This window comes from Zalophus californianus, chromosome 7 (assembly GCF_009762305.2).
Source record: "Zalophus californianus isolate mZalCal1 chromosome 7, mZalCal1.pri.v2, whole genome shotgun sequence".
NCBI lineage: Eukaryota > Metazoa > Chordata > Mammalia > Carnivora > Otariidae > Zalophus > Zalophus californianus.
This window is the reverse complement of record NC_045601.1, coordinates 44,678,902-44,697,100: the sequence shown is the minus strand read 5'-3', so window position 1 is coordinate 44,697,100 and position 18,199 is coordinate 44,678,902. Positions and strand designations below refer to the sequence as shown.

Here is an 18,199-nt window from a genome sequence, read left to right as displayed (position 1 = left end):
GGTGAAGCTGAGATGAATATGGGGCTCATCTAATGGGCTAATGTGTTTCATTTCTTATATGTTTCTTTTCTCTAAAGGATCATAGCCTTACATTGGCTACTATCTAATATTTAATACAGCTTTTAGAATTATTCATGGGGACAGTTAATTCTAATGCCATCCACTCCATCATATCAAAATTCAGATCAATTATTTTTTTAAATACCTATTATGCCAGATTCTTTATATACATTATTGCTAGTCTGTGTGTGTCCTGTAGAGTACACATTATTATCCTCATTTTTATTGATTAGAAAACTGATGCTCAGAAAGTTCTGAGAACTGATTAAAACTAACCAAGCCGAGTCAATAGAGCAGGATTTGGAATTGAGATTTCTTTGGCTCCAATTTCAGCCATAACATAGTAGAATTCTACAATAACATAATTTTTTCCCCAGCTAGTCACTGACAAGTCCGTATATAAATGCCACACAAGACGGTGTATAAATTCCACTGACAAGTCAGTATATAAATTCACTACAATTTTACTAAAGCTTTTGCATTAGTATTTTTGTGAATTAAAATGTTTAGAAGGAGAGGTTATTGATACCATCAGGTAAAAATGATAAATGAGGTTTATATGAGGATTTTGCTGCCCTATTCAGAGAAAATTCATATCTGTATTTAAAATAGTGAGTGTTGTGTCACTGGTTGTTTTAAATTATTTTAAATGTTTGAATAAACTTTGTATTCCCTCTAAGGAATACTATTTCTTCTCTTAATTCCCACGCAAATTTTGAATTTATAATGTGTTAAATGCCTAGATAAGAGATTGTTGAAATTACATAAAGTCCTCTTGCAAATGGTAAACTTAAGAATTTTCTTTGTTCCTTTTTTCTCCATGTCTTAAATGATAGAGAATGCATTTAGAATCTAATTCATGTATTATCAGTTAAGAATGTTCTCTGTGGTTTTTTACACCAGACTTCTAAAGAAATTATTGTTGGGATGTCATTGCTCTGTCTCTTCTTTATGTGGAATTAAAAGTTGCAAAAAAACTTCTCCATAATATTTTCTTAAAACCGTATATAAATTTGTGTAGTAATACTCCAACAAATCAAAATAATAAATTATCATATATACTGCCAAAAAAAATAGTGTTTCTGGGGCATTCCTATGAAATGAATGTGTCCACCCCCAGCCTCCACCAATTTACATGTTGAAACCCTAATGCCCAATATGATAGTATTTGGAGGTGGGTCTTTGGGAGATAATTAGGTAATGAGGGCAAAGCCCTCACAAATGGTATTAGTACCCTAATACTCATAAGAGACATGAGAGAGATGATCTTTCTCCACCGTGTGAGGAAGGTGGCCATTTGCAAACCAGGGAGAAGGCTCTCACCAGACACCGAATCTGCTGGTGCCTTGATCTTGCACTTCCCAGAACTGAGAAATAAATGTTTGTTAAGTCTATGGCATTTTGTTATAGCAGCCTAAACTGACTAAGACAGAAATCATTCACATATTTTTTGGCTAATATCTTAAGATATTAAAATAATCATGAGGAAACTGGTACTAATGAATCAGTGCCCTTACTAAATAAGGCAAGCTTTCTGTTGTTGGGGACTTACCATGTCACCATGACAGAGATATGCCATCCTATGCTTTTGGAAATGAAGCACTTGGGAAATAATACTTAGACATTTTTAATCTATCATAATGTAGTCTGACCCTGGAAAATTAGCCCTTATTCACAACTAATCACACTAATCTTCTCTAGTGCTCCAGGTTTCTTATCAGGAAAGGTCAATTTTAAACCTATGAACAGTATTCAGAGTTTCTCCCAAAGAAATAATGTTTCCAAAACACAAAAGAAAAAAAATTACATAAACAAACAAAAGAGGGGTATAAAATGTGTGAACAGTCTTTGAAACCTGTTGCCTTACTGTCTGTTTCCTTGCTCTGTGTGTATTTTTCATATCCACCAATACCAACTACAGACTGTCTTTAATGATGAGGTTCTGCCAATTTAACTTTCCAATTATTTTATCCATTGCTTGGATACAACTGTAGAGACCTACCCATTCTGCCCCTTTCCCGTCTCCGTCAGTTTCCCACCAGCTTTGCTTTTCTTCTCGCCTGTGTGAATTCAATCATGTGAATCAAAACTCGGATGCTCTATCATTCTAGATGCTTTGTGTTTGGTAGTGTGTTTTGAGTAGATTCAACAAGACTTAGGAGAGAAAGAAAAAGAGTAAGAGAATGGCATGGGGAGAGCAGATGGGCCACTGGGCATTTGAAGTAACACAAGCAATTCCGGGCGACTGCTCAGCAATTTGGAGAGAATCATCAGTCACTTCTGGAGCATGACTGTGAAGCTTTTATCCAATACAACACGTAGGTGCAGTCTATGCAAAACAGATGAGTCAAAATGCCTGGTGACTCTGAGGACTGAAACACAGGCCAAACCCTACTCTTCCCTGAGTGGAACGGTCTTCAAAATGAGCACCATTAAAAAGGGTGTAGCTGACAGTCAACTTCTGCTTCCTAAAGGAATCCAACAGAGCTAGCACTGGGTTAAGGGAAAATCAGACAATGTAATAGTAAGAGTGGAATGGAAATTTTGCAATAAGCACACCTGGTCAAAGAGGGGTGAACTGAACAGTGAGTGTGATCCTGGAATCCACATACCTCAGTTCAAAAACTACATACAGATCCACAGCCTATTGTCTTCATCCCCTTACCTTTTGTTCTGAGCTCATGGAAGATGGGTTTTGAGGCCAAGGAGGCAGCAGGGAAAAGGGAAATGGGCCTTCCCCATATCTCTTGTTTAATTCCATGTCAGACCACCACTTTGACATGTGTACTTTTAACACCTGTTTCCTTACCTCTTGAATGCTATTTCACTATTTTTTAGGAGACAAGCATGAAACACAGAATTGGAGGGTAAGAACAGACCTGAGGCTGTAATCCCTTTACAAGAAAGAAGAATGATAATGTAAGGCTTGCAACCGCATTGGGTCTTTTCTTAACAGCAGGATTGAAATTTTACCTCTCTCATCTTGTTTCTCTCCCATCCTGGCTTTCTTCCTTCCTGACTCAGTGGAGAGTTAGATAATTTGGGTTCAACAGTCCATCCAGAGAAATGACCAGACACAAATGCAGACAGCAAAGTGCAGACACAGCACTGAGTTGTGATGTGCCAAAAACATTCAAAAGGAAGCAAGCCAAATGTGAAGGAAGAGGGCAGTGAAGCAACCGGTCATTCAAGGCAGACACACGAAATGACCACAAACGTTGTTTTAATAGAGAGATTCCTACCATGGTTTGCTGCCAGGTTGAGATGAAGTGCATTTTATTAATATCTCCTACATTTGGTCCCCCAAGGGCAAACTCATTATGAGCTATTAGAATCTTACTGCCCATGAGGTTACAAGCTTTGATCCCGTTTGCAACAATTCTTCAGAGGGTCTGGTACAAAATCGAGGTGGAAAAATCTGAGACTGAAGGGTTCTTGAGAAAGAACAGGGCAGGCAGCGTGTTAATTATAAAAGGGAAAATGCTCTGATTTGGGTTAAGTTTTGTAGAAAAAAAAGACCTCAGGGATATTTCAGGTAGTAACCGGGTTTTACGTAAATTGAATTATAGATTGGAGAGTTTTTTTGGACAGCTGCTTTCCTCAAATGTTTGATAATTAAAAAAAGGGGGGGCTCCCAATATTGTTAAAGGGATGGCAACTTCTTAACCAAACAATGAATCTCATCTTTTCATCCTCTCCTCTCCCTTTGGTTAATCAGACATAGTCCATTCCTTCCTCGAATGTTATTTTTTTCCCCAACCCCATTCTCCTTGGCAAATCACCAGGATTTTTTATCTGTGCATTTGGATTCAGGGGTGGTATTAGCATGTCTTTCTGTAACCATACTTATCTTTTAACCATATTCAGGGCAAATAATTCCACACGCTGCACTAAAATGGAAAAATTTTCCAAACGCCTGTCATTTGTCATAATAGGATCCCTATCCAGGCAATCTAGATAAAGGAAAATGTGAAAAATATAACTCTCTTAAGAGTCATTTATTAACTGGAATCTGGAGCAATCGGTGTAAGAGATGCCTGGCACAGGAAATCAGTCTTCCTTTGGGAGAAATACGGTCTCGTTTAGGTCTAAGGTTTCTGTGCCAGATTCTCAGGGGCTTTCCCTTTTGGGAGCGGAGATCTTCTGGTCAGAGCCCGGGTGAAGGAGCCGTCAGAGCCCCCTGCTGGGTGGTTTGCCTCATTTAACTCTTACACCACCACAGGGAGAAAGACACGCGTAGCCTCCGTTGCACAAAGGAGAATGTGTCTCAGAATGTAGGTACATAAATTGCTTAGGGAATCTCTGCTAATAAGTTTTAGAGGCACAATTGGAAGTCGAATCCGCCTACGTTTCCTTCACAGCGCTACAAAACGGAGACGTTGAGTTGGTCTGACATGGCTTTTTCCAGTTTCCAGAATGAATTCTTTGTGCGAAGTTGTTTCTCCTCCAATTTCCTCCAGGCCCATTATGGTGAGTGTTGGGGTCATAGGATACTGGAGTTTGGGTTTTTAATTTGGGGCCAGAGCCTTGTCTTCGTGTCCTGGCGCTGTCCCGGGAAGGAGGTGCTAAGGTTCCGTGGTGTCGCGGCAGGAGCGCGGAGTCTCCTCCAACTAGAGAGGAAGGGTCTACCCCCAGCCTCACGAGAACAATAAACAAAACAAAACAAAACAAAACAATCATCGCAATCCCGAGCTAGGTAGGGCCTCCGGTGGACCGGGAAAGAGGGTCGGGGCAATGAGGCGCCTCGGGAGCGCCCTCTGGCGAAGACGGAGAGCGCGTGTCCCCGCCCTGGCCCCCCTTCGCCGCCGCCGCCGCCGCCGCCGCGGCGCCCCCGCCCGGCTCTCCGGGTTCACTTCGGTCTCTCACTCCGTGAGACACAGACGGCAGCTTTCCGAGCGAGCGGGGGACAGGCTGAGGCGGCGCCAGCACAACTGCGCCGCTCGCCGGAGAAGACCCGGGCGCCAGGAGAGAAGGCAAAGCCCGGAGCCCCATCCCCTCTCTCCGTGGGGTTCTACTGAGCCGACGGGCAGCTCGGCGGCCGTGCGCGACCCCCTTCCCGGCCACTTCGCGGGGTGTGCCAGGACTTGGGGACACGGCTCGGGAAGAGTCGGGGCGGGAGACGGCGGCGGCGGAGAGAGGGGGCGCGCACCGGGACGGGAGAGGAGTGAGTGGCGGGCTGGGCGGCGGCGGCGGCCGTAGCCGCGGGTACCTCCCCGCCTCGCCGCTTCGCAGGCAGCACCGCCTCCCCGGGCCGCGGCCGCCCGGCCGGGTCCTCTGCGCGTTCCCGGGCCCCGAGCCGGCGCACGATGCGCCCGGCTGCGTTCTGATCGCCGCCGCGCCGCCGCCTCCGCCGCGATGATCCCCCCTGAGCCGCCGCAGCAGCAGCTGCAGCCGCCACCGCCGGCCCCGCCGAACCATGTGGTGACCACCATCGAGAACCTGCCGGCCGAGGGCAGCGGCGGCGGCGGCAGCCTGTCCGCCTCCTCCCGGGCTGGCGTACGCCAGAGGATCCGCAAAGTGCTGAACAGGTGAGCGGCGGCGGGGGCGCGGGGCGAGGGCTGCGGGAGCCGGGCCCCGGGTCTTCCCCGGACCCCCGGCGGCCCGGAGGCCCCCTGGGACGGAGTCGCGGCCGAGGGAGACTGAGGACATCCGGCGACGACGCGCCCCGCGCTTGCGGGGAGGCCGTGGCAGCTTTGTCCCAGAGCGGGGAGCCCTGGGGCGCCCGGGCTGCTGGCTGGTCCGAGGCGGGAGTTCGGGGAGAGGCGGGGTTTGCTGCCCGGCTGTTGTGTGTCGGCACTCACACCCTCGCACACGCGTGTTGCCTCACTCCCCTTACCCACTCGGACCCCAGCTTTGCGCCCCGGGGACGGGGGGACCCGAGCGTGGTCCGGGCGGAGGCGGGAAGACGCGGAGCTGCGGGGATGGCGAAGAAGTCGCCGGCCTCGCACTGTCGCCCGCCCCGGCCGGATGGATGTCTCCAACCTCCACGCCGGGGGATGGAGTCGTGGCGACAGCCTGAGCGGGCAGGCGGGGACCCACTTCTCCTGTCTGACGCCCCAGTTGCCGCTCAGACTCCTCCAAGCTGGGACCAGGGAACGGGAGGCTGGAGGCCTGGATCAGACCCACGCAAAGTGCAAAAATGTTGTGAGAAGGGTGTGAGCAGGAGGGGCCCGGTTATTCCAAAGCTGGCTAAAGCCATAGGAGGCGAGCGCAGAGCGCAGATCGCCGGCGCCTCCAGTGCTGGAATCTGCGCAGTGAATGGATCAAGGACGAGGCGTTTTCGGTTGAGAACCCGGGTTGAGGTGAAGATGGGGCCCCTGGTGCCCCTGACTCAACTGTTATGTGAAAGGGACTTTTTTCTACTTAAGTAACCTGGAATGGTTGAAGAGCTGACACTTAAAAAAAAATCAGAGAATTGGTTTTGTGTGTTTTTATTTGAGTGCGTTTGTGCTTTTTTTGATGCGTCTGTGTGGGTAACTCTTAAGGTGGCTCTGTTCATACAGGTTTCTGTGTGGCACTGTTTTGGGCGGCCGAGACTCCGCATTGAGCTATGGGGAATTCACACAGAACTCTATGGGGCTTAAAGCTGTAGTGGGAGCACAAAATATGTACAGAAATAGCTTGGAAGATGGAGTATGGTTTAATTCAGGTATAACAAATCCCAAACCATTGGAGTCCCTTGCGAAGACTTAACGTGTTTATTAGCTTACTTGTGGGTACTTCAGTATGTTTCTATTTATTAGCAAACAAGAAGAAATTCACGCTGAGTGAGACATGAGTTGGTAATAGAAAGTCAAGCCTCTGCTTTCCTTCGAGTTGTAGCTTAGGATAACACCTTCCAAAAGCTTACATTTAAAAGACAGTGACCAGAATGAATCAAGAAGATGTTGGCTTCGAACATATTATAGAGGTTTCCTATTGTTCATGAACACCTGTGGGTTTTTGAATTGTAAATATCCTGGCATTGGATGTTTAAATTTTTAAGCAGAGTATGTTAAATATTAATATCTCTCATCAAACTGGAAAAAAGCCTGGTGCAATCGTTCATTTATCTTTGCTTGATTACAAGTTGTTATTGATTCTGTGCAGGTTATTTCTTGATATTTAATGAATCTTAGAGTTTGGAATAAAAAGATCACTGAGGAGACTTGGTTGTTATCATTTCTCAGCCAGTAACTAGCCGCGTGGCTTGGGGCAGGTCTGCACATCTCCCTGGGACTCGGTTTCTGCATTTGTAAAATGTGTCTCATAATACTTGCCTTACCGCTCTTGTCATGAGATAATACTAAAGAAAACACTTGGGCGAGGGCACCTGGGTGGCTCAGTTGGTTGAGCGGCTGCCTTCGGCTCAGGTCATGATCCTGGAGTCCCGGGATCGAGTCCCGCGTGGGGGGGGGGTCCCTGGGTCCCCGCTCAGCGGGGAGTCTGCTTCTCCCTCCGACCCTCCCCCGCTCTCATGCTCTAGCTCATTCTCTCTCTCAAATAAATAAATAAAATACTAAAAAAAAAAAAACCACTGGGGTGAATATAGAGTTCTACATGAACTCATTTCTTCAGTGGATTTTTGTTATCTGAGGTGGGTCTGTGGGAGCATCATAAGCAAATGAAGTAGTAGTACATCATGAGTAGAACTTTGTGTTTTACTAAGCCTTCAATGATCTGTGTGACCTTAGTTGTACTAGTCCTAATTTATAGAGGAAGAACTTAGACTGAAAGATTGGGTCAATGACATGTCATCTCAGGCCCATCTGTGAATGGGAACCTACCTAGGGTTATAGCCTTTCTACTTCAACTAAAACATTTAATTGTCTTTTAAAATTCTTCAGAATTTCCAATATAATATTTTGTATTAAGTTAATGGTCTTTCTGTATTCTTAAAGGGACAAGAAGAAAATATTTCTTTTGAGAAGGAGCATCTTTGGTATGGAGACTTAAAAAAATCAGATTAAATATAAAAATCTCGATGGAATAATTGCATCAGCATGTTGATGAGCTTGGCTTCTGCACTGTGATTATGTCAACATGGAGGGCATTGGTAGCGGGTGTTGAGTGGCTGGACTCTACAAGCAACAAGGCAGGAGGAAAGTGGAATTTTAGAGATCTTGTGCCAGCACTTAGGTGTGGCTCCCCTCTAATTTGAATCCTCCAAGTAGGTAGATCAGTCAGTAATGGCTATCAGGCTGGCCCACTGGGGCCAAATCAGAAGCATCTTTGTTTATTTTCTCAAAGCTTAAAATCATTTTCCCCCTTCTTTTTCTTCTTCTTTACTCTTTCTTTTTCCTTAATACTTCTGTATCCTTCACCTGCATTGCTCTGTCAACAACTTACTGTCCTCTGAGTTTCAATTGCTTTTTTTTCATCTGCTTCTGGCATGCAGCAACTTAGTTGTTAGCAGAAAGTGAGGTTGCAAATCTGGAAGTTTAGAGCCAATATAAAAAAATATCCCTCCCATTTTTGGCATGCAGATTTATGGTTGGCAGCATTCTATTGCTGTGAGCTGACCAGTAGTCTCTTCAGTGACAGAATGGGACATTGCACCACTGTTAGTTAGCTCTTAGCATCCATTGGGCCAAAGAGGCAGTGCTGACAGACTGAGGGTGGTGCAGTGAGATGGGGAGTGTTAGACTATGAGCAATGTGAGCCCCGTGGTGATTTGCCTGCCACTGGTGAAAGTCTATAACAATAGCTACCTGCCGACCCAGAGGAAGAAATGCAAACACATATGCTATCTATATCTACCCAGGGATAGGTAAAAAGAAAAGTACTGGTTAATAATTAATTAAAGTTACTTGCTCTCAAGAAGCATAGAATGAAAATGTAGTGTTACCTCAATGAAATCTGCCTGACATTGTCCTGCCTCATTTTACTTTCCTCAGTACAGCTGCTCATCCTTTCCCCTTTCTTTACAGGCTTGTAGAGTTGGAGTCCCGCATTTTGTACATGACAGTTGGGGCATCTCACTGATTACTCACTTTCTGTAAAGCAATGAGATTAGAATCTAATAGTATCCAAGATTTTGGTGAAAGAGGAGGTGCTAGGTAATTTTTGAAACCAGTTAAGGGGATGTGTCACATTCTTCTCCCTGTGGTATTCAAATTTGTTTTGGCAGTGGGATGCAAGAAATCCAAGATGATTCTAATGCTGAGATAATTACTCCTTTAATTCCCAAAGATTTAGAATAATGTATTGGTTCAAGCATGGAAAAAAATATAGCAAACTCTTCCTCATTTATTTCTTAGCGTGGAGTAGTATTTATTACCCTGTCACAGGCAAGCAGGATATGACAAAAAAGAAAACACTTCAAGGGCAATGGTTGATGACCCTTTCACAAAAACTGCTGAATACTGGTAGATTTCTTAGGAAGATAGAGGAGTAGATACTGGTCTGTATAGTATCCGAAGATTTGCTCCTCTAAAATGATTATGTAATGAAATATTTGTGAAAAATGAGTAATAGCTTGTTTTGTGTTTTGCGGTTTTACTTATCTTTTCCGAGTTGAATATTATTATCAGATCTTAACAAAAATAACTGTGAATTTCTAGTTTTGACCCACTTTCTTCCCAACAAGAGATTCATTGGGTTGTCTCAAGTTATAAAGAGGTTTCTGCCTTTTTAGGCTTATAGTGGGGATATTTATTTATTTTTATTTATTTTTTATTTTAAAGATTTTATTTATTTATTTATTTGAGAGAGAGCGAGAGTGAGAGCACATGAGGGTGTCCGTCAGAGGGAGAAGCAGACTCCCTGCTGAGCAGGGAGCCTGATGCCGGACTGGATCCTGGCACTCCGGGATCATGACCTGAGCGGAAGGCAGTTCCCTAACCAACTGAGCCACCCAGGCGCCCCTAGTGGGGATATTTAATCGTTAGAAAGGATCCACTAGTGTGACGCTGGGTCATCCATTCATTTGATTTGGAACTGAATTCCAACTTATATTTTGACTAATTTTATTAATTTTAAAATTTCTGAAAAATTTTTGATTTGAAAACCAAGAGACATGAAGGAGGATACATAAGAGCATTGGTAGCAAGCCTAAATAAGATCAAAGTCCACATGGGAAGTTACTGTATAAGACAATATGTGTATATAGCATTTATGAATCATTAAATAAGGTGGACCGAACATGGTGAACTAAAAGAATGGCTGCCAAGGAACAGGATTATGCTTGAACAAAGTATTAGGTACAGTTGATGAAGACATATAATTTAGATGATCCTTTTTTATCAAGTCAGAAGGCTCTTTTGAAAAATTGATAGTGAAGCTCTTCCTCAAGCTGCTTCTTCTAACAGATGTCAAAATGAAAGGGAAGACCAACTAGTAATGGGGATAATTGATACGCAGTATTCCAAATTGAACCGGGTGGTGTGATTAAAAGCAGACATTTCTAAGATCAGTAGTAAACAAAGGATGTTGAAGGATGCATTTATTTTTAACTGAAGGACAAAATTATGAAAATAAAAGATCATCCTGTATACTTATTTTTTATACAGAGGGCTTGGAGAAATGAACATTTATATTAAAGGGATATTTGGTTTACTTGGGATAGAGATAATATATTTCCAAGTAATTAATGTGTAAGAAAATGGATGCATCTTTGTGTAATTTTCCTTTGAGCTTTCACCATCTCAAGATCCTTCAGAGTCCAGGGCCATCATAATAGAAGTCTATTTTTACTGTACACTGCTGTAGATGTAGATGATATAGGAAATTGAGTTGGCTGCCCATATCTAAAGTTACCTAATGCAAGAGCTGATTTATTATTTAATTCCCATACCTCATAAAAGTAGAATGCAGAATGTGAAAATACCACCACCAGGTTTAAAGTTTAGCTTTCTCATTCATTTGCATTCAGGCCAATGAGCATTCACTGTACATTTTTCAAACACATTAATTCTTGATTATGTTTCTAAAAAGAGTATGCTTAGGAAGTTAAACTCCAATGGCCACATGGAAAAATACCTCACAAATATTTGGTGTATTCCTTGACTGTGGCATGATCATATACAAGTATACATTCATTTATTCTTGTTTTTTTTTTAAGATTTTATTTATTTTTTGACAGAGAGTGAGAGACAGTGAGAGAGGGAACACAAGCAGGGGGAGTGGGAGAGGGAGAAGCAGGCTTCCCACCAAGCAGAGAGCCCGATGCGGGGCTCAATCCCAGGACCCTGGGATCATGACCTGAGCTGAAGGCAGACACTTAATGACTGAGTCACCCAGGTGCCCCACATTTGTTCTTGTTTTTAATGACCAAACCACATGACATAAAATTTACCATCTTAAGTGTATAGTACAGTAGTGTTATTTGTATGCACATTGTCATGCAACAGATGTCTAGAATTTTATCATCTTGCAAAACTGAAACTGAATCCATTAAACAACTCCCCTTTTTCCCTTCCACACTGACCCTGGCAACCACCATTCTACTTTTTGTTTCTAAGAGTTTGACTCTTCTGGATACCTCATATAAATGGAATCTTGTAGTATTTGTCTTTTTATGACTGGTTTAATTCACTTAGTGTAATGTTCTCAAGGTTCATCCACGTTGTACCATCTGAGAGGATTTCCCAACTTTTTAAGGCTGAATAATATTCCACTGTATCTATATACCACATTTTCTTTATCCATTTATCTGTTGATGGACATTTAGCTTGCTTCCATCCCTTGACAATTGTGAATAAAACTGTAATGAACATGAATGTGAAAATACGTCTTCAAGATCCTATTTTCAATTTTTTGGGATATGTACCCAGAAGTGGGATTGCTGGATCATATGGTGATTCTACTTTTATTTTTTTGGAGTTTTTCATAGCAGTGGCACCATTTTACATTATCACTCACAGCGTTTAAGACTTCCAATTTCTCCACATCCTTGCCAGCACTTGTTACTTTGTGTGTGTGTGTGTGTGTGTGTGTGTGTATGTGTGTGTGTTTATAGTGGCCATCCTAAGGGGTGTGAAGTGACTTCTCATTATGGTTTTGATTTGCGTTTCCCTAATGATTAGTGATATTGAGCAGCTTTTCATAAGCTTTTTGGCCATTCGTATGTCTTTGTAGAAATGTCTATTTAAGACTTTTGCTCATTTTTAAATTGGATTGTTTGGGGTTTTTTAGTTGTTGAGTTGTAGGAGTTCTTTATATATTCTGGATATTAACCCCTTATTAGATATATGGTTTACAAATATTTTATCCCATTTCATTGGTTGCTTTTATACCCGGTTGATGGTTTCTACATTTATTTGTTCTTAATCACTTACTGCGTGCTGAGCCCTAACATGGCAAAACATTATTCTTGGCCTGAAGGACCTCAAAATCTAACTGGGTAACATGGCACATGTTCTGCTACTGAGAGTGAATCATTATAATCTGTAACCTTAATTTTTATGAATAATGTCTAATTGTATGCCTCCCAATGTCTAGATACTAGAGGCATATAAATAAGGTGTTCGGTATGCAATCCATATTAAACTTCTCATTCTATCATTTTAACCTTATACAGGGACTATTAGAATTCACAATAGTTAAGAAGAAATTTCATAAGAAATGCCAAAGAAAACAGTAAAAATAAATATGTCTTAGAAAGTGTTTTCTTAGAAAAATGTCATGCTTCAGTCAGTGGCAATGAATGTAATTTGTTTGAGAATACTATTATTAAAAATTTTTATTTATTTAATTTTTTTAAAGATTTTATTTATTTATTTGAGAGAGAGAGAGAGCACAAGAGGGGGGAAGGTCAGAGGGAGAAGCAGACTCCCCGCTGAGCAGGGAGCCCGATGCGGGACTCGATCCCAGGACTCCAGGATCATGACCTGAGCCGAAGGCAGTCGATTAACCAACTGAGCCACCCAGGCGCCCTATTAAAAATTTTTAAATATTTTCTGTTGTATTTAAATTTCAAACTTTCTCTGAAGAAAATTTTTTTAAAGATTTATTTATTTATTTGAGAGAGAGAGAGTGCAGAGAGAGAGAGGGAGTGAGTGTGCGTGCACGAGTCAGGGGGAGAAGCAGAGGGAGAGGGCCCGGGGAGAAGAATGAAGGAGTTGGAGCTGGACTTCTTGACCTCTGGTTGCCCCTGAGCAGTCCTTAGTCCCTGCGGACGGCTGGGGTGAGGTGGGTAGGGACCTAGCTGACTGAGCCCCCACCTGGTCGAGCAACCACAGCCTAGCCAGGCAGAAAACCCTGACCCTGTAGGCCTACGTCAGAGCAGGCTCTGGGGGAAAGGCTGTTTCTCAGCCCACCGTGGGGCCAAGCCTGGCTGGGGGGGGTCATCACCTTGGGTTTGGAGGCTGGGCTCTGATTCCCCAGAGACATGAAGGGGCAGCAGTAGAGGGTGTAAAAAAAAAGAGGGGGAGAGGCTTCCCCCAGGGCCCATCCCAGGGCTCCATTCCAGGGCCCTGGGATCATGACCTGAGCCGGAGGTAGATGCTTAACTGCTTAACTGGCTGAGCCACCGAAGTGCCCCTGTCTGAAGAAAATTTATGTATGTGACTCTGTGATGGTTAAAAAAATACCTTAAATATCATTTTGCAAATTCTGATATTATGTACCACCAATTCTTGCCATTTTAAAAATTAATTGGGCAAATCTGCTACAACTGAGTAAACACTTAAAGGATTTTAAAAACCAAATCAATCTAATCATGTCCAGATTTAGAGTTACAGGGCTGTAATTCCTAATCATTCCTGACTTTGAGATAGCAAAAGTACTGATCCATTGTACAAGACAAATACTTTACTGGTTTCTCATTCATCGATTCATTCATTCGTTCATTCATTTGTTCAATGAATATTTATTTAGTTCTTCCTTATATGTTGGGCACTGCAGGATCATAGTAGTGAACCTGACAGGTTTGGGCTGAAGAGGACTTTTGGGTGCCATTGGTAGAGTTTCTAACTGTTAATACCCTTTCAATATAATTTATCAAGGGGACAATTTAAGTAAAGTAGAAATAACAGTAAGATACATCACCTCTCAAAAATGATTAGATTTTCAAGTTGATCTAACAGAGGTGTACAAAAAAGCCCCATAATTTAGCTATTTTACCTGTAGGCAAACTACTCAAAAGGAAGACTGAAACCATAATAAAATTACTTGAAATGTACACAGAGTCCAGAGGTAGATCTTTCTTGATGAATACAATACAATTTGTTTCACCTAGGACTTAACAAAAAAAAAAAAAAAAGAGGACTAGCCATTAATGTTTATCTACCTTCAGAATGTTAGGAGAAAAAGGAGAATAGATTTGAATCCCATCCTGCCATTGCCAGGTGAGCCTATCAAAGGTCAATGCCATGTAAATCAAGAAAATAGAGTTTCCTAAAAACAAGCAAACAAAAAAAGAAAATAGAGTTTCCTGACAATATGAACATCTGACAAGTGCATATACAGCTTTAAGGGACCTTGAACACATGGTCATGTGTTGCAGGTAAGAAAGATTTAAAATAAGACAACAGCATGAGGATGAGTTGGTGGAAGGACTGCATGCTTTATTAAATAATTTGATACAACCTAATGAGAGTGTTTGAATTAAAATTAGCATTTAGACAGTGGATCAACTTCTTAAATTTTACATTATAAAGTATACATTTTGTATTATAAAATTTATATCACATGTTATTCTTATAATAACAAAAATGGTAATATTGTCATCCTTTTATAGATAGAGAAACCAATTTTTGTGGTCATACAACTTAGTGCTTTTATAAGACTACAGAGGACGGAGAGCCCATACTAGATGGGAGACAGGGCAGGAAGGTTCAGGGATGGCATTTTCCCTTGACATTGAGAGATAATATCTTAGCGAGGACTGCTATAACAAGATACCATAGACTAGGTGGTTTAAACAACAGACATTTATTTCTCACAGTTCTGGAGACTGGGCAGTCTGAGATCAGAGTGCCCTCATAGTGAGGGCACTTCTTCTTGACTTGCAGTCAGCCATCTTCTCATATCTTCAATTTATAGAGCAAGAGAGCGATCTCTCTCCTGTCTCTTCTTACAAGGGTACTAATTGCATCATGGGGACTCCCTCCTTGTGACCTCATCGAAATCTAACTACCTTCTGAAGGTCCCACCTCCAAATACCATCACATTGGGAATTTGGGCTTCAACTCATGAACTTTTGGGAACATGAGTTTTCAATCCATGGCAGATGGCTTGGGGTAGGGAAGGAACATGTGTAAGAAGGGGGGTGGTAGCCAAATATGGGGTAAGAGGTAGTAAGTAAGAGGAGGAAGTGTCCAGTTTGACAGTATTATGTGGAGGTAAAAAAGGCAGTAGAGTGGGGGCGCCTGGGTGGCTCAGTCGTTAAGCGTCTGCCTTCAGCTCGGGTCATGGTCCCGGGGTCCTGGGATCGAGCCCCGCATCGGGCTCCCTGCTCGGCGGGAAACCTGCTACCCTTTCTCCCACTCCCCCACTTGTGTTCCTGCTCTTGCTAACTCTCTCTCTCTGTCAAATAAATAAATAAAATCTTGAAAAAAAAAAGGCAGTAGAGTGGAGTAAGGTTAGAATCGTAGGATGGAGTCAGACAATGGGCACCCTTAGGTGCTCCGATAAGGAGTTAGACTTCACTCTGTGGGTTATTACTATTGCAGGTTATTGAGTAGAGAAAGGACATGATCAGAGATGTGCCTAAACATGGTATGCTGAATACAGTCTATAGGACAGATAGAGAGGAGAGGGACCGGGGTGTGGGGGACAAGTTAGGGACCACCATAGCCATTTAGGAGAGTGGAGAAAGGAGTCTAAATGGGACAGGGGCGGGGAGAGGGAGGTGCTGTGATTTGGACAGAATCAGGACCAAGATCAGGAAGAGGAAGATTAGATTTTGGAGAAAGTACCCAACAGTGCCTGCCACGTTGTGGGTGTTTAATACTTATTTTATGAAAGGTTATTTAAAAGTTGTCTCAAGAAAGGGATCTGCTCACCAGGGCAGAAGAGACACAGGGTATGGCGTGAGCTAGACAGATAGCCGGGAGGACAGCAGCTAGCCAATCAGTGTGGTTCCAGGACCTGTGCTGATTCAGAAACCATGCAACCAGAATGTGACATGAACAGAAATCGAGAATAAGCACTTAGAAATATCTATAGATATCTGGAAGAACTTTTATGTCTTTCCTTCTAATATTACAAGTGGGGTCATGTATTTTGCTAAGTTTTTTGTTTTTGCCATTTCATTTTTCTAGTAGCTGGTTTTTAAAATTGCATTTCACAAAAGTATTGCCTGCAATGAATTGAAAGAAACAACTGATAGCTTACAGTAGATAGTTCGAGAGGCATGCACTGGTCCCAGCCCAGTATCCAAGAGGGAGCAACAGCGAGTCTGGATTCAACAGTGAGCCTGGAAGTGCATCTAATCACAGAGTAGGGGTTCCTCATAGTAGTAGCATTAGACTGGTGCTAGTCATGGCTTTGAAAATATCCCAGCTGGTGCTGTGGGGGCAGCAGGTTAGGTCTGATGATAGCTACAGTTAAGTACCAAGGACTCAACCCAACAGGCTGGGTTGAGACTCCCACCTTAAACGCTAGGCAGGGTAACTTTTAGAAGTGAGAAGTGATACCGCACAACATCCCAGTTCTGTGGAATGGGTTATAGGAGGAGATGTACCTTTCAGGGATCATGAAGTGAAAGCACATTCTAGGTCTGAGTGAGAGAAAGGAGGGTCAAGATTACATGGCAGCTGACATGAGTGCCAGGCCACTGGTATGGCTTTACTTCAAGCTCTGAGGAGCACAGACTAGGAGCTATTCAGCCATTCAGCAGATAATTACTGTGCCAGGTAAGAGGCCTCATCTGGATCTTGGGGATCCTGCAGGGAGCAAGACATAAAAGACCTTCAGTGTCACGGTGATGGCATTGGAGTTGGGGCAGGCAATGAACAAACACTAACAAAGATATCCAATTGTGCTATATACTACCCAGAGAAAATGGGGTGAGGCGACAGAGAGGCAGTGGGTGGTGCTTTAATTTGAGGGGCCAAAAGAGACCCCTCTCTCTCTGGTGACACTGAAGCTAAGATTGGAATGGCCAGAAGGAACTAGCTACTTGAAGGTCACTCCAGGCAGAGATGCTAAGATGAGACAAGCAGGCATAATGTACTGAAAGAGAGGGAGACTGCAGTGCAAGACAAAAGTGAGCAGGGGAGGGGAAGAGCTCATAGGGGATGGAGGCATACGATCTTTCAGGGTCTCAGAGGCCAGGAGATGAGCTTGGGTTTTATTCTTAGTGGGATGGGGAGCAACTGGAAGGTATTCAGCAAAGGAGTAATCTGGTTAATGTTTTGAAAAGACCATTCTAGCTGCTGTTGGAGAATGGATTGCAGGAGGGGTAAGTGGTTACTGGAGGAAAGAGATGTTGGAGGCTTGGCCCGGAGGGTACCAATGGGGGTAGAGAGAAACAGTCGTGTTTTGGAGTGATCTGTATTTGGAGATGGAGTCCATGGGACTAGGTGAGTGATTTGATGAGGCCGCTGAGGGAAAAGAATAAAGCAAATTCCACTTTGGGGGACTTGAGAAATCGGGCGAGTGAAGGTGCCATTGTCTAAGATGGGAAAGACAGGGAGAGTAACATATTTGTGGGGAGAAAGTCAGGAATTAACTTCTGGCACGCTCAGTTAGAACGTGTCTAGTAGTCTAGTGGAAATGTCCCGTGACTGCTGGAGTCTGGGATTCTGGGGAGAACTCAGGGGCTGGGGATTTGCATTTGGGAGTCACAGGGGTGGTCCTGGGTGAGGTCATCTGGAGAGACAAAGTGTAGATAGAGGACAAGAGGGGTCCCATGGTCAACCTGGGCAGCACATCCACCTCTGAATCAGAGGAGGAGGACCCATCTAAGGAGCTGGAGAAGGAGGGGTCTGAAGTAGGAGAGAAAACAGGAGAGTGCAGTGTTCAGAAGCCTAGGGGAAGGAAGGAGGGAGGAAATAAGTGGTGTACTGTGCTGAAGTCATCAAGGGAAGGACAGAAAAATGGGCAGCGGCTCAGCAGTGTGGGAACCTTGGGGGCCATGAAAGGCACAGATTCAGAGTGGTGGTGCATGGAAGCCTGGATGGAATGACTGGGGAGGGAAAGTAAGGGGGGACTTCAAAACATAACTTTGGAGAAGTTTTGCCCTAATGAGGGGCAATGGGAGAGCCTCTTAATA

At 43.4% G+C, this 18,199-nt stretch overlaps 1 protein-coding gene across 1 annotated transcript in view; it reads left to right on the top strand.

Annotated features, from left to right (window-relative positions):
• The first annotated feature begins 4,927 nt into the window (after nucleotides 1-4,927).
• The window catches only part of SLC35F1 (solute carrier family 35 member F1), a 388,048-nt gene continuing 374,776 nt past the window's right edge, over nucleotides 4,928-18,199 (top strand). Inside the window, 1 exon segment of the mRNA XM_035728712.1 lies at nucleotides 4,928-5,588. Within this exon segment, the coding sequence (XP_035584605.1) occupies nucleotides 5,416-5,588 (173 nt within the window). The 5' untranslated portion in view covers nucleotides 4,928-5,415.